General features: G+C 49.7%; 10 protein-coding genes across 10 annotated transcripts; 5 read left to right on the forward strand and 5 right to left on the reverse strand.

Annotated features, from left to right (window-relative positions):
- Positions 1-76: 76 nt before the first annotated feature.
- On the reverse strand, positions 77-794 carry HO133_000418 (uncharacterized protein; the record flags this gene model as incomplete). The annotated part of the gene is made up of 2 exons (XM_037291357.1): positions 77-361; positions 477-794. The coding sequence occupies 2 exons, from the start codon at positions 792-794 to the stop codon at positions 77-79; spliced, it is 603 nt and encodes a 200-aa protein (XP_037152792.1).
- A 1,209-nt stretch (positions 795-2,003) lies between these two features.
- Positions 2,004-2,503, reverse strand: HO133_000419 (uncharacterized protein; the record flags this gene model as incomplete). Its single annotated transcript, XM_037291358.1, has 2 exons — positions 2,004-2,336; positions 2,411-2,503. 2 exons carry the CDS (start codon positions 2,501-2,503, stop codon positions 2,004-2,006), a joined length of 426 nt encoding a protein of 141 aa, XP_037152793.1.
- A 1,817-nt stretch (positions 2,504-4,320) lies between these two features.
- Positions 4,321-5,799, reverse strand: HO133_000420 (uncharacterized protein; the record flags this gene model as incomplete). Its single annotated transcript, XM_037291359.1, has 1 exon — positions 4,321-5,799. One exon carries the CDS (start codon positions 5,797-5,799, stop codon positions 4,321-4,323), a length of 1,479 nt encoding a protein of 492 aa, XP_037152794.1.
- Positions 5,800-7,609: 1,810 nt separating this feature from the next.
- On the forward strand, positions 7,610-9,616 carry HO133_000421 (uncharacterized protein; the record flags this gene model as incomplete). The annotated part of the gene is made up of 4 exons (XM_037291360.1): positions 7,610-7,993; positions 8,045-8,562; positions 8,608-9,488; positions 9,546-9,616. 4 exons carry the CDS (start codon positions 7,610-7,612, stop codon positions 9,614-9,616), a joined length of 1,854 nt encoding a protein of 617 aa, XP_037152795.1.
- Positions 9,617-10,681: 1,065 nt separating this feature from the next.
- On the forward strand, positions 10,682-12,067 carry HO133_000422 (uncharacterized protein; the record flags this gene model as incomplete). The annotated part of the gene is made up of 2 exons (XM_037291361.1): positions 10,682-10,701; positions 10,756-12,067. The coding sequence occupies 2 exons, from the start codon at positions 10,682-10,684 to the stop codon at positions 12,065-12,067; spliced, it is 1,332 nt and encodes a 443-aa protein (XP_037152796.1).
- Positions 12,068-12,398: 331 nt separating this feature from the next.
- HO133_000423 (uncharacterized protein) lies at positions 12,399-13,893 on the forward strand (the record flags this gene model as incomplete). Its single annotated transcript, XM_037291362.1, has 6 exons — positions 12,399-12,450; positions 12,513-12,528; positions 12,584-12,737; positions 12,814-13,484; positions 13,540-13,653; positions 13,830-13,893. The coding sequence occupies 6 exons, from the start codon at positions 12,399-12,401 to the stop codon at positions 13,891-13,893; spliced, it is 1,071 nt and encodes a 356-aa protein (XP_037152797.1).
- Positions 13,894-14,169: 276 nt separating this feature from the next.
- On the reverse strand, positions 14,170-16,987 carry HO133_000424 (uncharacterized protein; the record flags this gene model as incomplete). The annotated part of the gene is made up of 7 exons (XM_037291363.1): positions 14,170-15,081; positions 15,131-15,699; positions 15,757-16,356; positions 16,415-16,589; positions 16,648-16,774; positions 16,821-16,907; positions 16,959-16,987. 7 exons carry the CDS (start codon positions 16,985-16,987, stop codon positions 14,170-14,172), a joined length of 2,499 nt encoding a protein of 832 aa, XP_037152798.1.
- Positions 16,988-17,414: 427 nt separating this feature from the next.
- On the forward strand, positions 17,415-18,327 carry HO133_000425 (uncharacterized protein; the record flags this gene model as incomplete). Its single annotated transcript, XM_037291364.1, has 2 exons — positions 17,415-17,768; positions 17,989-18,327. 2 exons carry the CDS (start codon positions 17,415-17,417, stop codon positions 18,325-18,327), a joined length of 693 nt encoding a protein of 230 aa, XP_037152799.1.
- Positions 18,328-20,382: 2,055 nt separating this feature from the next.
- HO133_000426 (uncharacterized protein) lies at positions 20,383-21,224 on the forward strand (the record flags this gene model as incomplete). Its single annotated transcript, XM_037291365.1, has 2 exons — positions 20,383-20,760; positions 20,967-21,224. The coding sequence occupies 2 exons, from the start codon at positions 20,383-20,385 to the stop codon at positions 21,222-21,224; spliced, it is 636 nt and encodes a 211-aa protein (XP_037152800.1).
- Positions 21,225-21,904: 680 nt separating this feature from the next.
- On the reverse strand, positions 21,905-22,585 carry HO133_000427 (uncharacterized protein; the record flags this gene model as incomplete). The annotated part of the gene is made up of 1 exon (XM_037291366.1): positions 21,905-22,585. One exon carries the CDS (start codon positions 22,583-22,585, stop codon positions 21,905-21,907), a length of 681 nt encoding a protein of 226 aa, XP_037152801.1.
- Positions 22,586-26,478: the final 3,893 nt, after the last annotated feature.

Consider the following 26,478-nt stretch of genomic DNA (forward strand, 5'->3'; position numbering starts at 1 on the left):
ATTTCAAGCGTGAGAATCAGCTTGGAGACACATGTGACTGCCGTGGTAACGATGGTTGTCGGCGCCGGTAAATCATTTATAGCGATTGGTTCTCATTTCGCATGTCGCCAATCCTCAGCCAGTAGCACCCTGTAGAGCCTTCGCGCCTATAGACCTGTTGCGTTTCCCTTGGCGGTAGATTCCATCCACCAACGCTGTCGATGTCAAATTCTTTACTATTCAAGCCAACCATCATGCTCTCCACTATCTTGTCAACTGCAATTTTCATCTCTCTGCTAAGCAGCGCTGCGGCCAACTCCTTGGCAGCTGCAAAGCATCCAAGCAACATTTCAGATCTAACATTACTTAACAACTCACGAGTCTACGAAGCTTCATTGACTTCAAACCTCTCAAACACTCTGAGCTCTCGCATACTTCTTCCCTACAGCTTCTCCGTCCCCAACACCCAGATCTACCTCCGTCTAGGCTTCGGTTACCCCCGCCACCGCCTTGACCTCATGAGCATGGGTGGTCTTATCGCCGTAATACAGCATGACATTGCCGAAGCCATCGAGATTGAAGGTGAGGATACCTTTCCCGTTCTCGACATTGACCATCGACAGAGATTGGCATATACGCTGGGCGACGGCTTTTATCTCGTCGTGCGGAGTGTCAAGGGTTCGCAAAGACTTTTCACGTGGCGGCAGTTGAGCAATGTTGTTGAGGGACTGCGGTTGTTCTTGATTGTTGGGGAGAGAAATTATTGCACGGAATTTAAGTTTTGGGATGGGCCGGGGAGGTGGATGGTGGAACATTTAGGAAGTGGAGGAATTGTGTTGGATAGGAGTGGGGCGGAGGAGGTTGCAGATGAAAAGAGTTGAGCAGATTAGACATGGAGTAGGTATGTTGATGACGTGCTTCCTTCTGAGAAAGATATTGGGAAGATCTTCGCTATTCGTTAGTTTCGTTACCGTAGCCATTATGTTGCAGAAGTTTATAGACGACTCACATATCTCAGGTTTGATGAGCACCTTGAGTACATTCGTATACCTGAACATACGACCAAGGTATCTCACTGCCAGGCTGGCGGGCTTACAAACGCATATATCTATGCACAGAGCCAAAAGAGTTGGCTAACACCCGTTGGACGTCCTTGCCAAAGACCCGTAGACGCTCTGGTAACTATCGCCAGTGATAGCGCTTGTGATATGCAGAATTTTGCTGCCGATGGGATGCTCTAAAACTCTCGGTGTGGTGAGCGGCGTTATAGGCCTCCTGCCTGGTCAATTCAAAATCGGTGTGATGTTCAGATATGTGAACGAGGAGGATGATGGATACTAGGTATGGTCATGCGCATTTCACATTCGCATATTCTTTTTTATATATACTCAGACGTGTACTATATGAACACCCACAGACACGATCATTGCCCATGGCAATGACAAATTGTAGAACAGGCAGCGATCCGTGATACCTTGTTGCTCGACATGTATCTTCTCCTTCAGAGTGTATTAGAAACTGGGCGATTATGTGGCTAACGATGTTTCCTAGCCATGACTTGGCACTTGGGACAGTGGGATACAACTGACAGAATGTATAATTCTTTCTGCTGTCCTATGGCTGTCATTATCAATGGTGTTGGTCTGCCCTTAAGAGGGAAGTCCTTGTGATCCTCGATTTTGCAGGTATTGTCTTACGAAATCGTCAATTGATGTCACAGCACGAGCGCTATTTTCGGTTTCTCCCCTATGAATAGAGGATGTTATTAATGCTCTACAAACTAGATGCCCACAGCTCTAGTCTACGCCCGCAAAGGCATGCTGGGCAATTCTTGGCCCACAGATCTATACAACTGCATCTTGTTTACCAGCTCTGCCACCCGTGCGCTCCTTCTCTATTTCCGCTGCTCGTCGTGCTTCGACTTCCAACCCTGTCTCCACAACCGTATGATCTTTACTCAATACCCGACCCCCGATGAAGTATATAGTCACGAGTCCCACAGCAGAGAAGGCTGTTTGTAAGATCTACAAATCGCGAATTTCCATATAATACGCGTCCCGTGCTGCAGTGATCTGATCTGCGGGTAATTTGTTGACTGTGAAAACACTAGACGCCGCTCCTCCATTGGCTAATGTGCCAGTAAGTCTAGGGCCTGATAGTCCACTGAGCTTGTTATATTGCCCACGCATGACGTTTTGGAAGACTACTTCGCCAAGAATAAGTCCTGTGCTAGTAGCAAGATTTCTGACGAAGCTGAATGTAGAGGTAGCTGTACCGACGTCGCTGCTCTTGACAACGCTTTGGAAAGCGATGGTCAGTGCCTGGAAGTTTGGATCGATACCGGCACCAAGAATGATCTGAAATATAGCCACCCGGGCCCATTGTCGCGAGTGTGGTAGATCAATAAGTAGACCGCTCCCAAGGGTCATACGTGGAATCCACCGCGTATAAACCATGTATACATCCCCATCGCGGAGATAACCCAGCCTGTGAAAGCATCTACGACGAATACAGGAATGGCCATCGGTAGTAGCAAGACCCCTGAAAACAAGGCACTAGCTCCGAGTACAGATTGAAAGTATAGTGGAAGGAAGTAGAAAGTTATGGAGAGCACGAAGCCGTGGAGCAAAGCAGCAACAAGCGTGGGCGAACGTTGCCACGTGTTAATGATGCTCAGAGGCATGAAAGAGACTCGCGGAATTTTCCACCCAACGAGAATGAAGAGGATTAAAGTAAAGACTCCAAAAACGAGGAGGTAGATGACCGTTGCGGACTTCCATGGATATGACGAGCCGCCGAGGTTCATTCCGACGAGGATCATGACAGTTCTACCGACAATCGTGAGATATTTAAGCCAGTCTATCGCTTTCAGCCCAGCTACTAGGGCTGTCTTTGGAGTCTTGAATTTTAGAGTCCATGACATAAGCACAAGCACCACTGCATTGCACGGAACTGTAAGAAGTCAGCAGTTAGTTAATAGCATAGATAATATCACTCGCGGTTGATGTAGAAGCACCACCGCCAGCTTGCTTTCTCTGAGAGTGTCCCTCCAAGTAAAGGCCTAATGGAGCAGGCAACCGCCTAAGTCATACCCAGAAAGCCACCATATTTCGACTGACCCCTCCAAATCATCAGCGTGTATTGCCTCAATCCATCATGGATATCCACAGAAGAGCATATCTCATAGAAAACAAATCCGCAATCAAGATATCCGACAGATTGACCAAACCTCCCCCACCCAGACCCTGCACCGTCCGTCCCGCAATCAACATCGCCATATTAACGGCCGTGGCACTCAACGCACTACCAATGAAAAAGACGGCAATAGCAATAAGGAGCACGGGTTTACGGCCCCAAACATCGCTTACTTTGCCCTAGACCGGCGTCGAGGCCGCGTCGGCAAGAATGTAGGCGGCGCCCACCCAGAGGTAGCCTGCGTTTATGTGGAAGTGCTCGGAGATGGTGGGGAGGGCGGTGGTGACGATGGTTATGTCTAGGGCGGCGAGGAAGGTGGAGCACCGTGTTATATATCTGTATACAGCTTTGCAATGTAAGGATGGTGAAGGTGGGGGATGTTACGTGACGTCAGTTCGATGTGAATGGAATCGACTACTCACCCAGAGAGCGAAGACTAGAAGGGTCGTTTGAGTTTTGGACATGCCATGTCCACTAGGCTGCTCGGGTATCGAATAGACTGACTTCTTTTCCGCCGTCTCTTCTGTTGCCGCTGTCTTGGCGCTTTCTGCTCAAGATGGCTACGGATCAATTCTGGAAGTTACGCAGTCACGGACCTATCTGCTGAGTAGATTATGGAGGAAGCTCGCGAAGTTAATGTGACTAGACAGCTAAGCTTGTAAGAGAATGTAGCAAAAGTCATGTATAGAGGGAATTTTCAATCCATCAAATCCTCATCGAAAAAGGCGTCTGTTTTTTCTTTTTATGTATCTTTATGGGTATTGATCACCCTCTATGTATGACTTCTCTTACAACATGCGGGACGCGTATAGAAAGTATATAAGATCCCCCTGTCAATTTGGTTTGACTCCAACACTAATGCGTTCCTCATTCGTGCGCGTAATAGATCTGATTATACAACACAACACATGCACGAATCCCTGTCAACTCTTCCGATTGAACGATTTACACGATTGTATCAGATAACCTTAAGAAATACTCGTAGAGGAACAAAGTACTTGTCCATCTCTTCTCTTATCTCCACGTCCTTGGCACCAATGAGCTCCCCGTATCTATGAATCTTCAACAACGCAAACACGCATACAATGTCCCTATCTTGTTCTCGTATGCTAGAATCGGGAGAAAATGCGATCGTCATGAAAATGGTCATAGTTCTCCATCCCATGTCAAAGCGCCTGAGTGTGCCCATGGCTCCAAATGTAAAACCACGCCCGCCTTCTGGGTTTCTACAAGCAGCCTGGTACCACGATCCTTATATGCGTCGTCCGCACCATTCGGGCAGATTAGATGGATGTCCGTGAGAGCAGGCAATGTGATTTCCTTCCTGGCGGCGAAGTCCTGAAACATTACGTCGAGAGCCTTGTCATGATGGTCAGTCCCATGTGAGATCAATGATAGAACAGAGACTGAGGCAGGTACAAGGTCGCCAACGAACAGCGCAACACAGTTCAATTTGTGGTCCGATGAGCCTCCGACGAGAGAGTCATTTGGCGTAGAATCCAGGCATGCAGCGGCAGTAATATTACACATCACAATTTCGAGAGGGAATTCGAGCTGTCGGAGGCATGGGAAGCCGCGCATAGATGCCTTGCCAGGAGCAATCGAGCCGAATGGTTTCCCAATGGAAACAGAAAGCTCTACCAGGTGACTCCCCACCTGACGCTCAATTGCCGCTACAAACTTGCAGATATCCCAGCACTGAGGGCTAACATTATACTTTGTCGAGTGTGAGTACCTAAGCGATTTGAGGCGTTTGGTGTTTTTGAGAAAGTCGGCGATACCCACTTCATCCACACAACAGGCCACGAGTGAAACAGATTCAAGGGTCTCTCCGAAGCCGTAATGCGGATCTTTGGGTATGATGCTTTTGTGATTGTCGTCCATGATTACGCAGCTGGGGCCGCGGAAAGACCGTATGCGCGGCAGGGCCAGAAAGGGGCTTGCCAAACCCAAATCAAACCGATCTTGGGGTACTAACGAGACATATGGCTCGAATCTGGTGATCTGGGCTAGGCTAGGCCTGTCGTAGAGGGAATGGACCTGCTTGGTTTTGTGAACAACGGCATGGATGAGCTTATTAGTTGCGTCGAGCGGCTTCCAATACTGTGGTAGAATGAGCCTCTCGACATTTGGCAGGAGTGTCAAAAGGAAAGCAGCAGCGTGTTGTGAGTAGCGGGGGAGTTCATCAGGATTGAACTCCTCTTCGATCTTGTCAACGTATTCCTTCCAGTCGAGACCAGCCTGCTCCAGATAAGGGCAATTCGCAAAGAGTCTAATCACATCGTCACGACAATCGGCATCTGCTACAAACCCACGGGGTATAATATAGCTGCGTGGGCTGTCACGCTTGAAGTCTGCATATCGAACGTAACGTGCCACGACAGGCTCGACAGCGATGCGTCTGATCAGATCGGCCGCTGTTGCGATGGTGGGAGACGGGTCGTTGGGGTTCTCATGGTAGGTAAAGTGATGGAAGCGCGAGCGGAGGGCGTTGTGGCGTTGAATAAATGGGATGCATAATGCGTAGATTTTCCTGCAGGTCACTGCCACGCTCTCGAAGCCCTCGGGCAAGACATGCGTGATGATGATTTCTAGGAGCTCGGTGGGTAGACGAGTGAGGGTCATGAAAGGTATTTTTCTTGGGGATGTGAGGGTATGTTGACAAAAGTGATGAAGATGCCTTATTGCTTATTGGCATGGCAGGATATAAGTAAGGCAAGGACTGGAAACCGGACTTGGCAGCATCAGGATGCTTGGGCGTAAGCCGAACCTCAGCTTACTAGCAGTGGGACACTAGTCTCAATTGGGTGTCGTAGGGCGCTCTGGTGCTCGGCTCAACCACAGAAAAGAAAAGGCCGCACACCCACAGCAAGACTCGCACCTTGTTATTTGGAATGATAATGATGAATTGGTCCATACACCATTCACAATTCTACAGTTGCGGTAAAATTCACCGTTTCTGCTATCTTCTGTTTACTACAGAGCTGAAGAATCTTGATTTGTTGAGACGCAGTATCGTTGTGCCACGGTGCTAAGCCACTAGGATTCCGACCGATAATTTGGGACCTCCTCCGACCTCCCCGTCCTCCAGACTGAAGCACGATACAACAAATTCTCTCAACGTGTGAAACTACAGAGTTCTTCTGTAGACTAGAGGTGTCAAGAATAATTAATTGAGCAGTTCTGTCCGCAAAAGTGTTGAGTGAGATGCTACCACTAAAGGTGTAATAGGAAACGAATTCGACGAAACGTCGGATTCATATTTAATCCACGAGCTCGCCAGGATCAAAAACCCGGACCAGCCTCTGCGGTAGAGCAGGCTGAGGCATGGAGCTTTGTTTTCGGAGATTGGCCGGCCTCTGTGGTAGAGCAGGCTGATGCATCTAGCCTTATTTTCGGAGATGCTTACACCAATCTCTGGTATTGAGTGCCATATCGGCTATGGCGACATTTCACACAGCAAAGCGGCATATGGTACTCCCGAGGCCCAATCTGGCAATGTATCTAGGGCACAGTGCTCAGCTTGCACAGTCACACTCTTCTGCACCGCATGAGACACCAACTCAAGACACACTATCTGCGTTGTCTGTACTGTGCGGAGCATGATCCGCAAACGCCGCAACTCGTACTACATACGAATGCCTTTCACGACATTGTCTGATGATCTGCAAGTCTTGTACCAATCGCATTTCTCGTCGCATCCCTTACGCCATGGACCCCACTCGACTTCCTTCCCACCCCCCATCCCTTCGACCGCCTTAAATGTCAGCTACCCCGTCTGCTTACTGCAAGGCAAATGAGATTAAGGAGCTCCTTGATACGTTAGACGCCAGGTGGCGACGACGTCAGAGGATGAAACACTTATGTATAGGACACAGAATCCTGTTCGGGGAGCTGAATGTAAGTAGGGTCATGGGAATTTTTTGATACGCCATACACCAAGTGGCGATCACATAGCTGGGGCTTCACGTCAGAGGATGAAACCAAGATATATATGGCACAGTGTGCTATTGGGAGCCTAAATGTAAGCAATTCCACCGTACCTCTTGATACGCAACACCCAGGGTGGCGATGATACACCCGGGATCCAATATCAGGAGACCTAAACAATTTACATAGCCCCTACAGTATCTGACGTGAGGGCCTTGAAACATGTAAGATGATGAGAGTGTTTTCCTTCGAAGTATGATGGTTGCGATGATACAATTGGGAATCAGTGTCAGAAAACTCATCCCATTTACACAGCCCACAGTATCCAATCTCCGGGCCTCGAAATAGATGCGATGGTGGGAGTGTCTTTCTTCGTGTAGTATGGTTGCGATGATATATAAACCTCGTGCTTTCCTTGTCCATGCCTGGAAAAATCAGCCAAGTCTGCGATTCATCACCATTACTCAGCCTATCCTGCCATTTGAGAAAGACTTCTACTCTCAGCATGCATCTACTCCCATACACGTTGGTTCTGCTTACCGCTTCTGCGGCCTATCTACCGCCACGCGCTTTGGATCCGTGCATTCAAGATGTACAAGACATTGAGGCGGTCCAGCTCGACGGACCAACTGCCGACGGCACCGCAGGCATTGGAGCTGAATTTGAGAGTCCAGCCTTCTACTTCACAAGTCCTAGTTGCAGTGTCGAGGATACAAATGCGGCGAGAAAACAGGTCGTCGCACAGCGTACTGGGACGAACTGGGAGTTGACGGCAGACTCAACTTCTGATCCAGGAAAGATCAATGCAGAGTACATTTTGAATGGCGTGAACATCAAAGTTGGGAGTGGAGATGGTGCAACAGCAGGTAAAGCGTGGGCGGATGACCTTGTAAGTATTACAGCGACGCCACTTCGTGTCCTGTCTTGTTAACTTTGTCAGATCGCTTGGAGACCGTGGGGTGGGAGCCCGCCAAACTTCGTCAACATTGCGAATAGCAATTGTAACCCGTGGAAGATCGCCACAAATCAAAAATCGGACCCGAATAATCTGCCCTGGGCTCCGCAGATCACTGCGCCAATGCCACTCGAAGCCCTATACAGTCTGATGATAGAGAATCAGGCGGATCCTGACAACAAGAACATTCTCGACGGGAGTAATTTCAGAGGGGACGCCATTCTTGTTGTCGTTACACAGGCGTATTTCCAGTCCAACCCAAATAACATCGACAAATCCAAAATGACCGACGATGTGCTTGCCTTCTGTTCCTTAGTATTATCCTATGCCAAAGCCGCGAGCAACACATTGCAGGGGAATCAGAGCCCTAAGCTGTTCACAGTCTTCATGCCTCGAACTGAGTTTATCACCCTTTTTGGAATTGTCAAATCAAAGCTTACAGGCGATCTTTTCAAGCTTTTTGACAATCTTGCATGCTACAAGACGGTTAACCAAAACGTTGTGTCAGTAATTAGACTCCTCTTACTCGCCTAACTAACAGTGTGCAGGGTTGACACTGACTACTGCACGGGGCCCCTGACAGCCCCAGTCTCCAACAACAGGTTGGGTGGCCTAGAGTATTCTAACCCCGCAACCACTCCGCCTACCACCGTGAACATCAAAGACTGGATTACAGGCATCGGCAGCGGCACTGGCGTAGGGACTCCCCCAGTAGACGCGCTTTCAGACTTTGACAGAAGCATCGACGCATCCATTGGAGGCCTTGCCACCAGAATGGAGAAAATGTACAACTCACAGCGCTCGGTGCCCTTGTTCGAATTTCGAAATCTAGATACAATTCCGACGCCAGGAGTCGAGCAGTTCATGACCAACGTAGACTCAGCGATCCAAGCCCTCCACGGACAGTTCGCCAACGCCCCCACCAAGAGGAAGCGCCAAGCCCCCGCCAGTTGCATAAGGCCCTTCGCCGCAAATGCGACAAGCTCGGTCTTCACCGCGAGCCCCGCGACTCCCTCCCCTACCGTCGTTGCCCCCGCGAGTCCCGCGACCCCCTCCCCAACCGTCGTTGCCCCCGTGGACCCTCCATCTCAGCCGAGTTGTGTTCCCACTCCGACAAGCTCTGTCAAAGACTCCCACGAGTCAGAGCTTGAAAAGGCAGCTGCGTTTTTCTGCAGCCAATACGCCGACAGCACCGTCCAAAACGGCCCCATCAACATCGCAGACACCATCATCGCCGGTGACAAAACGGAGGGCCGGGAAACAGTAGATGTCGCATACGTCTATCCGCCCAGCATGGGCAACCAGGACGATGTCTATAACATCGCAGTCACATCTGTACCCAACTGTACTCCAAACGGAGGATATAATCTTGCGACGCCTGTGGCGAATAACCAGTGCGCTGACATTTTGCATAGCGCATGGAAGCAATGTAAGCATTTTTTTTTCCCTTGCTTTGTTCTTTCTTACGAGTCGCTAATGGGTCCAGGTAACAACCAAGGACGTGGTGGAGCGATCACCGCTGGCTGCTTGGTCTATAGTATCGCTACGAAATACTAGGCCCCGCATGGAGCTTTGGGGCGCTTGCCCGCCGTGTATTGCTTGATCATTGGATGTACATTAAGAAGGGCATAAATCCGGGATTCGAGCATATGATGCGGAATTTGCGGGAGTATCGACAGAATGCGCGAATAATGTGTTGCTCACAGCGTTTTCTTGAGCACCACGCGGATCATTCTATTGTGAGTTTACTTGTGTCACATATGAAAATCAGAAGTATACAACATATATTATCTCATAAACTCCGGGCGACCTAACAAACTTTCCACATATAAGCACGCCGATTCGCTGCTACCCTGCGCTTCCTATGATCAAGACACTATCTTCAAGACGTAGAAGCGGCGTGGAACGATTGTTTCCCTGCAAGGCTAAGATATGAATATGCGACTAGTCTGCACAGATCCCGCCAAAGATCTAATATGCGCAAGACTCGATGGCGGCAACGTGACGGAGAATCAGGGTGGCCTGAACCTCGACAACCCCATCGCCGTATCGTGGACCGCACCGACGTTGTTGCAATCGCCCGGTCGCGACAGCCAATGATGCACACAGATCGGGATAGCAATAGCTAGTAACCTGTTTCAGTTGGTTAGTCTGAGCTTCCTGAATAATCGAACGAATGGTCGTATATCTTATAGCGCCTCAGGACGGACTTCTGATCTTTGACGGTTTTCGGCACATAGGTGCTATCGTTGCTTTTGCTATCCTCTTTATGATGAGCTTTTGGATATAACCGTTGGCTTTTGCTCTCATAAATATCTCTTTAGGTGAGGCCTGTTGAACTATGATCCTGTAGAGCGAGGAGACCTGCTTAACTAGCTCAATCGCTAAAGCGGCCACGGCCGCGCGTGGCCGAATGAGTGGGGGGTACATCGGGTGCCAAGCTGTGCAGGTGTGTACCCCAGCCTACTCGTACGGCCTAGGGGAAATGCCGCTTTACGCTTCTCTTGGCTTGTTTTGCCAAGCCCAACGTCACTTCTCGCCAAATTTTGGTGACAGATTCGAGACCACCGACAGAACATTTTGCTTATCGAAACTTCTGCGTGAGTAGCGGCAGTTTCCAACATGCCGCGAAAACGGTGGATGTGAGTCCGATATCTCATTAATCCCTTGATACTATAATGCTGACTCCGGTAAAGTGACAAAAATTCCTCCACAACATTTCAACTTGTGAACCGGCCTCAAAATGACCCGAAAATCCACGATGCTTCTTCCAGCTCCATGCTCTTCCAAGAGCTTGCTCCTTCACAGGCCCATAAGATCAAAAACCGCAATGACCTAGAAGCAGAGCTTTTCGGCCCAACCGAAAGCAGTATACTTTCAGGCGTTAGAGACAATGAAGGAGAGGCTGCAGAGCATGGGATTTTTTATGACGATACCGAATATGATTATATGCAACATATACGAGATCTCAATGCTGGAAGCGGTAGTGGAGAAAGTTACTTTGTCGAGGCTGCAACAAAAAAAAAGGATGGGAAAGGGAAGGGGAAAATGAGTTTGGAGGATGCACTGAGAGAGACATCTTTACAGGAAGAACGGAGCGAAAGCGTAGCCAGTCAGAGTGGAGGATCCCAGCTTTTGGATGATGAGTTGCTGCCGTCCAAGGACTTGAGGAGGAGCACATACCAGGATCAGCAGGACGTGCCAGATGCGTTGGCCGGCTTCCAGCCAGACATGGATCCCCGGTTACGGGAGGTACTGGAAGCTTTGGAAGACGAGGCGTACGTTGATGATGAGGAAGACTTCTTCGGAGAGATAGCGGAGGACGGCAGAGAAGTCAGCTTGGAGGAATTTGAGGAGGCCGTTTTCGAGGACGCAGGCGATGAAGCTGGTTGGGAGACAGATGAAACGGAGAAGCCGAGCAAAGAGTACGAGACCGGAGACATGCCTCCACCACCCGTCCCGCAAAGTACAGATACGATGATGGAGGATGGACCTGACCATGGTGATGGCGACTGGATGAAGGAATTCAGTAAATTCAAGCAAACCGACAAAGCTGCCAAAAAGGCGCAGCTGCAAGTCTCCAATGCTGAACTGCAGTCCTCGATCATGACGGGAACCTCAATGACTGGCGGTCGACGAAAGAAAAGGAAAGGGGCAATGACTTCTAGCACTGGTTATTCAATGACAAGCTCTTCCATTTTTCGAACAGAAGGCCAGACTCTGCTCGACGCACGTTTCGACAAGATCGAAGAAGCATACGCCGAGGACGAAATGGACATGGACGATGGTGGAGCATCCATCATGACGGGGAGTTCAATGGCTTCTAGTCAAGCACCATCTCTGGTTCAGAGGGCAGATTTCGACAGCATCATGGATGACTTCCTGGGTGGGTATTCCATGAGCGGGAAGAAGAGGGTCAAGAAGGGTGGGTATCAAAGTGGCATGGAACAGCTTGATGAAGTACGAAAAGGACTAGGCCCGGCAAGGGTCAAGCCGCAGAAGGCTTGAAGATGGGCTGCATAAGCTGTATCAGACTGCATTTAGGGGCGTCAATGTTGCTTCGATAGAATTTATACCCCCAGCTGCGGAAGGAATGATCAGAAAACTTTTGCCATACTCGGTTTCAGGGACCGATCCCACTGCGCAGTAACTGACGAGCACATCGTTGAAGCTGAAATTCCCTGTTGACAGTAAAGGAGTTGCCCTAACGCTAGTCCCGAAACACATCGTCTCTACGAGTATCTCCGAGCGTTCGCGTCGAGGCGTCTTTTTCTCAGCTGTCGCCAACAACTCTGCAACTTCCAAACAATCGCTCGTTATAATCCATCAAATCGACATCATGGCATCCCCCCAACAATACGCTCTGCTATGCCTAGAGAATCCGTTACTCGGTGAGTGCCCCCAAACCCCATCCCATAACCCAAGTCAAAGGCTGAAGGAGCTGCCTGTCCAGATATCCAAGGCCAAGGGTAAGCTCCAACACGCCGTCTCACCGCTCGCAAGATATTGAACATATCTACCTAGCGATGAAGCAATGCTCTCCAAATACGGTCTCAAGCCCAATGACGCCATACTCGCCGAAGAAAAGCACATGGGCCTCTACGAAGACCTGCTCCAGAACCACGACGCAAAGCTCATAGCTGGCGGTGCAGCGCAGAACACTACCCGTGGTGCACAAGTACTTCTCCCTCTTTCCCTTCCTCCCCCCCCCATCTCCCAACGCACAGCGACATTGACCCCCTACGTACCCGCAGTACATCCTCCCCCCGCACTCCACCCTCTACATCGGCTGCGTCGGCTCCGACAAATACGCCACGACCCTGCGCTCCAAGAACGAAGAAGCCGGCGTCCGCTCCGAGTATCTCGTCTCTCCCGACCAACCGACCGGCCGCTGCGGGGTCATCATCACCGGCCATGACCGTTCCATGTGCACGCATTTGGCTGCCGCGAACGAGTATAAGATCTCCCATCTCCAATCGCCTGAGGTTTGGAAACTGGCGCAGCAGGCAAAGGTCTACTTTGTCGGCGGATACCACTTGACCGTCTGCGTGCCCGCGATCATGGCACTGGCGGAGGAAGCAGCCAAGGAGGATAAGGTTTTCATCATGAGCTTGTCCGCTCCCTTCATCCCGCTGTTTTTCAAGGATCAGTTGGCTGAGACGAGCAAGTATTGGGATTACATAATTGGAAATGAGACCGAAGCGAGGAGCTGGGCAGAGTCACAAGGGCATGAGACGAAAGATGTGAAAGAGATCGCGCAGTTGGTAGCGGATTTGCCGAAGGAGAACAAGGGGCGTAAGAGGACAGTGATCTTTACGCAGGGGACCGAGAGTACGGTTGTGGCGGTGCAGGGGGAGAAAGAGATTAAGGAGTTTGGGATTAAGGAGGTCAAGAAGGAGGATATCTGCGATACTAATGGTGCAGGGTGAGCGCTGTTGATACGTCTTTTTGGGGAGTACCATGCTGATTTAAGGAATAAGTGATGCCTTTGCTGGCGGATTTGTCGCAGGTGTCGTCGAGGGAAAATCACTCGATGAATCGATTGACATGGGACATTGGCTTGCGAGTCTGAGCATTAAGGAGCTGGGACCACAGTACGTTCATTTCCTCCTCGCAGACACAGTTCATCATCCTGTCAATCATCGCAAAGACATTAAGCGACATCGAGCAACATCAATTCAAGCTCAAACTCATTATTTGTCCCCTTTGGTCCTTAATGACAACTTGGACACCTTGCGCTCTCGAGCTGACACAGTTCCTTCCTCCAAAGATATCCCTTCCCCAAGCAAAGCTATCAGCCGACGTCGAAAAACGACTTTCTCTCCGTGAATTGAGCCGAGCACAGCAGAGGCGTTCGGGTTTCAACAACTAAAAGCGCTTGAATTCTCATGGCGTACGACGGAATGACGACCACGTGATATGACCGAAATGGACTTCATCCTCCATATATCAGTGCACGGCATGCAATGGCGTAGCACATAGCATAGCACATAGCATAGCACGTAGATAGACGAGAGCAGATGTTCTTGCACTATCAGTCCAGGACGCATATTTTTGATGATTTGAGACTCCGGAGTCGGAAAATGACCTTAGCGCACCAATGTTAGCTTTCAACCGGCACCTTGCCCATTTGGAGGTGTCATAACGTTAGTAGCCTTTCTACCGCTCTGATCGCTACCTCCTCCCCAAGTGCTTCCTTCAAAGACTTCCAAACTCAGAAAATTGGGCTCATCCGCTTGGAGAGGGTTGTTTCCAAAAGTCGTGAAGGTCCTGGGACCCCTTGTGTAGTTCTGGACCGAAGGAAACGTGGTTTTCGGAGGAGGCTGGTTCCGGTAGATCTCGTTCGCGTGCGAACCAGGGGTGGGATCTGGCATAGTACTAGGATTGCTAGGACTCGAGTCCGCAGAAAATCCGATTGACTGCCGCTGAAGAGGAAACCTGGTCTGCGAATTTTGTTGAGAATGACTCGGTGTCTTGCGCTTCGCGGTCGAGGGCCGAGACCCAGGCGTTCGTTCGCCTGGCTGAAGCGCAAAGGGAGAATTGGTAATACTTGGGAGTACGGGCCTAGGGGAATCGGGAACCGGGTCCTGAAGGTCGCCGAAATGCTCTCGTGCCGTGGAGTCACCAATAAGGCCATAGCTAGTCTCATCGCCAACATCTCGAGCTGTTGAAGGGCCATATTCCGGGTTTGCGAAGCCATGTGGATTCTCTTTCATAGAATGGTCGATGAATCCAGAATCGTCACCATCGTCGGTCGTTTCAGAGTCAACAAGATCATCAACCATGCGCTTCGAAGCCGGATCCATATTCACGGAAATGGACGCTGCCTGAGAGGCTCCTTCACTGATCGAAATTGGTGCATGATTCTCAGGTAGCGTCGTCTCATCAACATGAGTGACTTCCTCGAGCTCGATACCCGTTGATGACAACGGCGCTTGGTAGCCTTCTTCTTCCCGCATGCCTTCTTCAACGTAGATGAATGTCGTGCTACCCTCCACATCCACAAGCTTGATCGGGACTTTCTGTTTTCCAATGAGCTTCCTCACCAGACATAGAACAGAAAGAACCTACGTCATCTAAGTGCTGAATCATGCCATCGGTCAACAGGTCTCGAATCCTCCCTAGCATCTCCACATTAGGATGATGACGCTGAATGCCTCGATCATGGTACCTGGGCTTTTGAAAACCCAGATTAACCTCCTTATAGTATCTTCGCTTTGTATTCTCATTGTCTAACGGCTTAAACCCCACAGTATCTTCGTCTTCATCGAGGAGATATTCAATTTGAGGCAATTCGGAAACAAAGAATGTTGATGTTAGAAGGGTCAAAGTGGTTGCGTAGATCTTCCACAATTCTCTAACCTGGACGTTCAATACATTGTCGCCCACCTGAGCTGCCAGGATTTCGGCGTTAGAAAGAAGCCAGGAACTGTACTGTCTCAGAGCTGGTAACACACGGCGCGTAACGGCGGTAATTTTGGCGGACCCAGAACTGGGTGCTGCGCCGCCGCTTTGGACATGTTCGCTGACGGAGCGTTCCAATTCTGGTAAAAGTACTTGGAGGAGGGCGAAAAACGTTCTTACGTTCAGGCGTTGAAGGAAGAAGAACGACCGTAACGCCTCCGCAGAACCCCCACATTCTAAGAGAATGGCTCAGCATGTCTGAGCATAGTACAAACATGAAGCTGATAGCTTACCTTGTAGTCGTACTCCTGCAAAGAACTCGGCAGCTATGTTGATCAAAACAAATTTGCTCAAGGTACCTTCGAACGACCGTTCTTTCAAGTCGACCGCGAGCTGGCTCAGCACCTCACTCTCAAGCTCTTCATGCTCTGGAAAGTCGAGGCCTTTATAACATCGACCATGTAGGCGCATGAACCATCCCACCAGCGCTTTTCCCGGTTCTTGGCTGTTTTTGACTGGATCAGTCATGATCAACTCCCCCTTACTCCAAGCTTCTTCAATCTTCTTGAATTCAACCTCCAGGTTGTCTTTTCCCATAGGATAGGGCTCCTCGACAGCCAATGCGCGATAGATATGATAAGTAGCCGACAAGTGATTGACGTCAACCAGTGCAATGACTGCCAGTTGGTTGTGGGAAACTCCTGACATAGGGTGTATCAGACCAGCGAGATTATAATATCCTATAGCTGGGCCCCAATTGCGATTCTTTGTTACAGACTGTGTCTCACGCCATCTCGAAAGGTCGCCCAGACGGACGAGCGTCTGATGGCAGGATACGAGGATGGAATGGGCCAAGGTGCCGGAAACCTGTGTTGGCTCATCAGCCGACAGAGCTATAAAGACACAGTCAACATGTGGGTCTCTTGTTCAGCTTTCGCCTGACAATCTTACTGCTTAGGGTCAATCTGTTAGCAACAGCATCCAGCTCTCGGAGACCACCGAATCGCGATGCTAATCTTTGTATGTAACCACGATAGAAACGCTGACCAGACTTGATGAAGTCAAGAAAGTGTTTGACGAGCTTGCGTTCTTCGACCGCTTTTCTCTTTCCCGCAGTCTCTCGGAACTACCAACGGCATAAGCGTCGAGAGCGATTGGTAACTCGCGGAAAATGAGAGACAAACGTGCTTCAGTTCCTTGCGAAATCGATTGTTGATTTTGCCATGAGCATCCCACAGCCTATTCTCAGCACTCTTGCCGATGGCAAATTCAAAATCTTGCAATATAACGTTTTCACATGCCGTGCGGTATCTTCAACAGTCAGACGTGCCTTTCTTAGGGTGTATGAAAGATGTACTGAGCCAGGAAATGGGCAATGTTCGGAAATGTGGAGTCTTCCCTGCCCAGGTAGGTCGACAGGTCTCTCTCTGCTCGGTGGGCCAGCCTGTGCGTTTTGAGCTTCCATCTCAATAGCAAAACAGGAGACCAGAAGTACCTCCATCTCTCCTCATTTGTGTTTGCCATGGCGAACGGAGCAGCTCCGACTCTTCATCAAGACCCCACGGTCAGCCGCGCCGTTAGAGCTAGTAACGCGATTCCAACGGTTGGGCTGTACTCGAACAGTCCATTGAGGAAGTCGACTAGAAGGCACAATTGCAAAGACTTTGAAAGAGTCTGCTTGCTAGGAAGTCATGCGCGGGATTCATATGTGTAGGTGATGTTCGCGATCGGAGTCCTTAAGTCCATATCTTATGTCCGAGTCTTGTTTTCTTGAGGAGCCGGAAAGCCAATCTCTTGTGACTCTCATGTAATTATCGTTCTCGAGTACACCGCACTACTCTTCCAACACTTGTGGAAGTCTCTTTGAGGGACTGATGTTGCATCATGAGGGATAGTATGTTGGGCAAGAAGTAACCAGAGTAACCTCCTCACCGCTACATCCACACAAGCTATGCCTAAACGCTCACGAGAAGATTCCCCCTCGCCGACGACGACCTTTTCGCTTTCTCCAACACCGGATCCTTCGTGTCCAGCCTCAACAGATGCACCGGTGCACCCTTCAAAGTACATACAGACATCGGACGAGCGTTCTACACGAAGAGTTATGAAATGCTCCCTTCCACCCCACCATGACACGATATCATTCTCTACCTTCGAGGAATTCGAGCTCCATTACGCTAGAGAGCACGCACATCGATGTTCTGAATGCCGGAAGAACTTCCCTACAGAGCACTTCCTAGGGCTACACATTAGCGAGAATCATGATCCTTTGACCGAAGCACGGAGAGCAAACGAAGAGAAGACGGTACGTCTGGGCAGATCATTGCTCTGGGAAAGATCTGGGAAAGATCAAGTCGGTGCTGACAGCGAGCAACAGTACCAATGTTTCGTTGAAGACTGCGACAAAATTTGCTCGACTCCGCAAAAACGACGGATGCATCTCACAGATAAACATATCTTCCCCAAGGTAAGCACGGACCCTGGCGTGGCCTTTTGAGTGCTCGCTCAGTCTAACAATCGTGCAGAATTATGATTTCCAAATCGTTAATACAGGCATTGACAAGCGTAGCTCCATGCTGCGTTCCCGGCCAAGAAAGCATAGCTCTGCTGCGTCCAGAGCTTTCCACCGCGAGCAACGTACTAACAGTACCGAGGCCTTTCAAGGTCACAATCCTGACTCTGCAAATACACTCGAATCTTCAGCGGCAGAGACTAGCAAAGGAAGCAGTGGAAGACTAGGTCATTCGCCTTCTCTTCCAGCGGACGTCGATGAACTCGTGTCGACGATGTCCGCCCTTAAATTTGTGCCCCCTAGCGTTCATTTTGGACGAGGAGGGCGGCGAGGTGGCTTGAGTAGGTCATGATAAGGGCGTGTGCTGTCTGCCGAACCAGTTTCGTGCGAGGTTAGATGTTGTAAACCAAGCCAAGCCAGACCAAACGCCTTACTAACGTCCCAAAACCTGGGCTCAGTCCCCGATGTGTACGCCCCTATCTGCTCTTCCCATGTGCATACGGCCTGTTTGAATGATGAAAATCCCCAAAGTCCTGCAAATCATTATGAGCCCAGAGTGTGGTTCCTTCTGTTGAAAGTAGGATACCAGACATGTTAGAAAGAATGATTGTGACTGAAAGACTGATTATTGATTCATGGGATGTACGGATATTTATATACATAAAATAGGTGGCTGGTGGCTGGTAATTACCAGCCCTGGTAATACGCGACATGTATGCGATAGCCGAAGGGGCTGGTATTGTCCTCGCAGATAACCCCAATTATCTTCAGCTTGGATCGCACATGAACGGTGGAAAATGGTTTTCTAAGAGGTGACCATTTCTCCCTTCCTGTCATCTCTGAATGCGTAACCGCATGTTTATAATTTGAGGCGTAGGGACTATGCAAGGTAGCTCTGCGGAGTGAGCGACGCCGAGTCTCGGAGGCTGCTATACAGGCTGTTGAAAGCGCATCGATAGTTGTCAAAGCAATAACATTTCGATCCCAACTGCTATTACCCTCAGAATTAGTGCCGATGAGGAGGGTCCTTACCAGTATGGAAAGGCGGCTGCAGCTTAGCGTAGAGCTGGCTACTGGTTGCCGCCATTGAAAAAGCTCGAGGCGATTGTGGAAGCAAACACGCTTCCGAGATCTGTATAAAGATGTTGGCAAATACCTCTGAGCTAAGATCTGACCTCTTCTACTCATGCTTGCAAAATTTATAGGCCTCCGTCCCTAAGAAAAACTCCATATCCATTTATATGCATGACCACGACCCTCACACGTTGCCGCTTGTTCCCGGGTTGGCAAGAGAGTGATGTTGGGGGGGAGAGAGGGTGAAGGGGTATTGGCGATGGAGAAAGTAGAGCAATCAGGAAGGGAAAGACACGGCAGAGGATGAAAATAATTAAGCATATATCGAAATACTATGGACAACGAGGGACAAAGGTGGGGAAAGCCCAGAGGAAGACGTATCCGTATTCCTTTCTCTAACCACCTGCTCGCAAATTGCAAGATATCCAGGGTACATACTTAACTCCTGGTCTCGTGCTCGTTCCGATGCTCTCACTGAGCTCACGTGAGAATAGTGATTGGGGCTGTTGGTAATCTTATCCAATGGTGCTTGATTTCATGTCTGGATATGTCAATCTTGAGCATTTGGCTCACAAATGAGCCGGTGCCGATTCACGGCTATTGAGCTGATAAGGGTAACCAGAGCGCGGCGCCATGGAGTCCCTCACCAAAAGCGAGCTATATGTCGAACCGCCGAATTTGTAGAGAATAAGAAGCTGCTGCATCATCGACGTTGTGTCCGAAGGTGCAATGAGAATCATGAACGACTCCTAATTCAACTCAAATTGAGCCTTCCGCTCGGTCTCTGTTGCACTTTTTGTTCGCTGTCGCATTGTCATGCATATGCATATGCAGGGGGAACCGTAATTGCTCGGTTGCTCCAACGATAACGCCCCAAGCGGTAGATCAAGGCCGCGCTACTGCACCTACGACTTGGTGCATGTTGGGGGTTCTGGGCCTCGAGAGACTCGATTGATTAAGGTAGATTGAAGAATGGTTTTGAACCTGTCTTTGACCGCTGATCTGGAGCTGTCCCGCTCTTAAATTTGCCCAACCTTCGCGCCGCCACCGAGGGTGAAGGCCCGCATAGTGTGCCTGAATGTGTGTGTGTAGTTCCTACGTCAGAGGGGCGGCCCTGAAGGAAAAGGCAAAGAATGGGTTTTGTTGCGTTAGCGTGGCCTGCCTTGACAAGGCCGCCATCAATGGAGGGCGAGTCATTCCTGCCTGCGAGAGACATCGCAAGATGTGGCTGCAGCGGATGGCGTTGCGCCTTGAGATCCCGGCTTCGCGTCGTCCACGGCATGGTTGCGGAATCCGTAGAAGCAACCCGAATGAAATCACAGCATGTTTGTCCATGGTTTCCGTCCCTTCTGCTGTTGTTAGTCTGATTCGCAAGACCGAGCCGGTAAACATACGAGGCGGGGATTTCTACATTGATTTCGAATTCGTGTCACTAGGAGGTTTTCGAGAAGACGATTTACTAATTCAGAGATTTCCTGTCGAAATCGCAGTTCGCCGCCTGCTTGGACAGGTTGTTATTGACACCCCCATCAAGTACGACAAGTCAATTCCGGAACTCTTGGCTGGTATTCCTCGTACTGGATCTACGGCCAATTTCTCTTGGGCCGTCATGAGGAAGGTCTATGGGCAAGAAAAAGAGACATTCGGAAAGACATGGGACGAACTCAGGCATCTGTTGCACGACGCCGACATGGAAAAAGACAGTTATGTGGTGGAATGGTCCAACAGTGGGATACCTAGACTACAGTTTCTTGAAGATGATCATGCAACAACACACTCCTTCAAACTCCATTCTACTTATCCATTTCTGGAGGACCGTCCTCCCTGGATTCTTAAGTATGAAACTGAACTACTTCTATGCTTTTCTCTATCCGGATTCCAGCATCCCAGAGCACGCTCACCAGGCGAATTTCATAGCCTGATGCTCGTTGGGCAATGAGGGCTTTGATTGACCTTGCTCATCGGGATGACACTAGAGCTGAAGAATTTGGTAAGGGCGAGCTACGGATCGATGAACAGATATCCCGGCTACAAGAGCAACTGGTGATGGAGTACGACAAGGACGACGAATCCGATGATGGTCAAAGTGTGAAAGACGTCGACTCACTCGAGACTCAGATTGCTCACGTAGAGGCGATGAAAGCAATGACTGGTGAAGAGAAAAGAACTCGCTGATCTCTTTCTTATATCTTTCGGTACACTACCGTCTGTCGACTCAATCTCTGGTCCCACGAACAGCAGCAGTGTCGGGGAACGAGGTTCTTAAGTCGAATCGGAAAGCTTGAGGACTTTCACGGTCACGGTCACGGTACGCGTGACCCGTGATCATGGAGTGCACGTATGACGGTCAGGCACGGCAATGTTGTTGGCAGACCAACCACCACTTATGTTTGGTTTAGGGCCTCTCTTCCCTCCTCATAGCCATCTTGGAAGCATCGAAGCTAGGGCCAAAGACTTCGACTGGCCTTACTGGCCCCTGCGGTAACAAGGAGGAATTTGAATTCCAAAGTGGGAGGGGTGCTCGCAGAAACGCCCTAGAGCAACCACCCATGTAGAATATACATGATTTACATTACTATAGGTTCATTCTTCGAGGTCTCGGTGGTTGTAAATCAGAGCCAAGGCAAGGCCGCCTATTATCATCTCATTTGAAGGTGTGGTTATGTCCTGCGAAATGACATGTCATAGGCAGGCTGAAGGAAGATGAGACAGGGCTGAAGCGTATTACTGCAACCTCCAGCGTAGATTGGTAGCGTAAGCCTCATGTATTGAATGGCAATGATCCGCCCCTCGCGTGAAAACCCTCTCCTCCGACAATTCTCCGCTGTGCAGCTGCCGCCTTGTCAGGTTACGAACTAAGTGCTTGCTAGTCGTTCCTCAATCGCTTCGACAATCTCGTGCCAATCGCACATGGCTCCCTGGCCAACGTCACCACATGCCAACTGTTTTACCTGTGGCGATAATATTTCAAACCAGTCCCATTCCTCGGCCAGTATCGCTACTTGCTTTGCCGTGATGGGATTATGCCACATCATCTGGTTCATCGCCGGCGCCGCAATAATTGCACGCCTTACGTCCCAAGCGCGGATTACAGTGGTCAGGAGATCGTCGCAGAGACCCCCTGTGACCTTTGCCAAAAGATTCGCGGACATGGGGACGATCGCGAGGAGGTGAGCCCAACGGCGGAGCTCGATATGTAAGATCTTCGAATGCCGCGTCCACGGGTCGATCCACTCGTCTTCGTCGAGATACACGGCATCCACGTTGGGGAGCAAGGCCAGGGAAGGGACAGTGGGCTGCTCGGGAGACTGACCGGCAAGGAATTTCGTCGCCGCTTTGGTGAGGATGACTCGAATCGAGAGATTCGGGTGGGTTTCAAATGAGGATATGATCAGGGGGAGTTTGATGGTGGCGACAGAGCCACTTGCGGCTAAAAGCAGGTGCTTTTTGCTATCATGGATTGCGTCCGAAACGACTGCTGCGGGATCTCGATACGTCCCTTGAACGCCTGCGTCGTGGCTGGTTGCCATGGTCATCTCGACTTTTCAGACAGGATGTGACCTCGGGAACCCGTATTTTTAGCGCGGTCAAGTCTCTCAATTTTCTTGGCTTTTTTTTAAAGATATTATTACCTCTTCTAATTTATTGTTACTCGGATCAAGTGGCATATCAGAACCCCACGAACCCCTACGGCGGTGCGAAATACGAGCTGCCTAGCGTATGCTACCCGCACACAAGAAAATGGAAGGGATAGCTGTCCAATTTCTACAACTTCAGCAATGCAATCTTGCCCCTCCTATACCTTCTAGATACAATAATGGCCCCCCAATCACCCTCCATCTTGTAAGTTGAACTCATGCCCCAAAAGGCCCCTCGCTGGTGGGACTGGTCAATTTCATCTCACGCCAAATACCGGCATACAAGTGAAATAATCGAAAGATGTGAAACACTTTGGAAATAGAAGCACTTCTCCACTTTGGTCAAATAATGATCCCCCAACGCCCGCACCTTTCCTTGACAGCATCCGCTATTTGATCTTGCATCGTCGATCACATCCTAGTCGCGGGTGACCTGTCTTATTCAGCTCTGAGCTGCTCGACGAACGCTTCGTTGGTACGAAGCCACCGTTATCAGAAAGCTTCCGGAATATTTGCTGTGAGGCAGCTGCCGTCCGAGATCAGGATGGAGAATGTAGACTCGAATTCGAGAACGTATTGCATGATAGAGATCCGGTTAAACCAGTGGTCCCGGAAAGAATGGAGGAGATGAGAGTCTACGCCAAATCAATCGTCTCTCTGTGGATTCTGGACGCAGCTTGACTACGTCGTGAGTCTTCTCCAAGACCATCGGGTAAGTGCTGTCTGCTTGTGGTGTAAGTGCGAATCTGTTCACAGGCTTGGCCCATTTTACGTCTCCCTACAGACCGTGACGAATGTTACAGTAGTGAATCACCCCTTTTCATCAACGCTCCTCGTCACTCGATGACGTTCATGATCTCACCGATGCCAGTCGCCCTCTAGTGATTGCCACGCTGTTCTCAACACTTCTCGTCAAATGGTGGATTTCATGCTCTGAGTAATATGATTAAAGCTCCGAATCCTAACTTGTCTTTTCTTTTTCTTTTGCTTGCTGAACGCTTCGCCTTCCGGGTGCTTTGCGACAGCGATCTCCCAAGGTCGAAGTAAATAATTCCGCTGCAAACATATTTCCTACTTGCGCGTCAGTTTTCTTGGTGCCCATGGCTTAGGTGCGTGATTTCCCTGCTCCCAAGGAGGTCCTATCTTTCTAATGATCTCTAGGGTTCGGACCCTCCTGAAATGCTACCGGAATATATTATGGAGCATGCTGATCAAAAATCGCGCCAACTTGCGATTGAAATGTTCAACAACCCCATGTGTCGGGAGGCGCCTGTCCCCTGCCAACCTTGCGTAAAGCGCGGAGTAAAGTAGTTTGTCTTGTTGCACCTCGTAGCGTCGGCTGCGTTTGCTGCACCCTACTGACCAACCCGTCGAGAAAGCGTGGCGTTAAGTTGTGAGGCTCATCTCCCTCCTTGATTTTGGGCGTTACTAACGAGAACTCCAGTATCCCGACCCAGAGTGAAATCGAACAAGACGAGAAAATTTCAGTTGCCAGGAGAACATGTGAAAGCTGTGGTTATTGTTTCTCTTCTAAAGTTGGGTTGAAGAAACATTTATCAAACAATGTCTGCAAGAAAATCATGGGTGCTTTTCCCAAGGGATGTAGTCGCAGGTATATCGAGAAACAGAGAAAACCAAAGAACACTCCACAAAGTAAATATGGTCCCAGGCTTCGAACAGGTCCGACGGCTTGCAAATGTCACTATTGTGATAAGTCTCTTTTTCGATACTATGTGGCCGAGCAGGAAGACAGGGTCCATTTCGGAGGCGCGAAAGACCCCATACCACGCGGATAAGAGCAGTGGGGCGAGGAATCTTTGCACCATAAGTGGACCTATAAGTACTCCGGCTGTGGAGCACCTGGTTAGAAAGCAGATGAAAGAATGATTCTTGAGAAGAAATATCGATCAATATTGCACCAATTCGACCCAGTGCCAACGGCAAGTCTTCCCATGCTCTTTTGAGACAGTAGGGAGGTATGCAAACGCAGATGGCTTTGAGGAACACTTCACTTTCAGCACATGGGCTCTCTGTGGCCGGGGCAGCGAATTCTCCAACTTCGGCGCAGCGCAACAGGAAGGTGCTGGAGACACGATACAATGCCTCTTCAAGGTTCCATTAGTTTTAGCTGCACGCGTGTCTTTCACTGCCTCGGGCTTGGCGATCGCATCCCAGGGAGGCAGGGCAAATTGAGCATGTGCTATCAGACGGGATGGAGCCGTTCGGTTGCTTGCAGAGTGGAGAAATGCTAATTGTTATTGACAGAGTATCTTTCTCTTCATTTATAACATGACAAAGGTGAATCACACTGGCCGGCAAAATACTTTTAGGTATTTATTCGACGGTACCTATGTTATGTTCGGCAGTCGCAGGTACACTCTTTCATGGGCGGGTACGCCAATCATCATTGTCTTGTCGCAGACTTGCAGTAGGTCCAAGACTCGAAAGCAAGCCCGAGAGCAAGATGTCATATGAGGTTACTTGTACGAGTCGACTTGGCCATGTCGGTTAGAGGTGCGCACACTTGCATAAAAGCGATCGAAGGCTGCATAAAAGCGTTTGGACTTGCAGGGAGAGACGTGGCCAGAGGGGAAAGGACGAAACAAAGGGGAGTTGAGCTCTTGGCGGGCTTGGCGGTGGGGTGGATCTGACGTAGGCCCCATCCAGAGCTGCCTATCAGCTGAGCCTTCTTCTCCATTGGCTGAAGCAGTATTAGTGTCATCATGTCATATGGATGGATGGGGGCCACAAGATCAAAGAAATTTTAATTTCTATCCGCCATCATGCGATCGCATTTAAGATTAGGAAGAGCATGACGATGAAGTAATGTATTTTAGCATTTAGTCGCCTGGGAATAATAGTCTTGGATTTGAAAGCATCATCGAATATCGATAGGACAGCTGTATTTAAAATGCGTGTGAAGAGATTTGCATTCGGAGAGCTTTGGACGAAGCATCGCCCATTCAGCCAACAGATGCAACCGAGTACCTTTTTTCCTGCTGCAAGCCGGCGCAATTTCAAACCAGTCTCAAACTTGCCAACTTCCGTCGGAGAGGGGTGAGACCGTACTTTAGGCACATAACAGCGCTAAAGCCTGCATCTGTCCGGGGCGGTCCAACGCTCATCACACGCCAACCAAAAGGTCTCGTATCGAGCTATTTTTGGCTAACCGCCTTGGTCTTGGTCTTGTCCTTTATTCTTTGGCCTGAATGGAAGAAAGACGTGGAAACTCTGCGATGCCGGAATGAAGAGGCGTATCAATAGACTAATCCGTTTTCATCCTAGCCGTAGCCAGGGTCTCTCTTGTTTGGACAGCAACGCACCGTAGCACCAAATGTGTTGACAGAATAGCGCAATCTTACGCTAAAGTACCTTAGTCCGACTGTTCCCCATAAACCTGTTGCTTCGTCCGAGCTTCAGCCAACCTCTCTCTCCTACCCACCCTACCTCAACCAATATCCTCAACCATGATCCTACTTCAAGCTACATAGAACATCATCAATGTTCTGATCCTACTTGTCAATTACCTACCTCAGTCATTGTTCTTCCTCTTTGCTTTGTCTTTTTCCAAGCGTCGCTCCCTCGATTCCATTCCTCGTCCCCATCACCTGCACCAACACCTCGGCCTTTCCGCCTACATCCAGCTAAACTCGAGTCATCCAAACCTCTTTTCCTTCTCGCCTTCACGCCATCGACTGGTCATTCCTGCCTGAGACTCCCAGCAATTGAGTCACAACGACGTATACTGTTGCCTTGAAGCCCGCCTGCCTGTGACCGAGTGATGGTCATCA

The sequence above is a fragment of the Letharia lupina genome (assembly GCF_014066315.1).
Source record: "Letharia lupina isolate WasteWater1 chromosome Unknown contig_10, whole genome shotgun sequence".
In the NCBI taxonomy this organism is placed as follows: domain Eukaryota; kingdom Fungi; phylum Ascomycota; class Lecanoromycetes; order Lecanorales; family Parmeliaceae; genus Letharia; species Letharia lupina.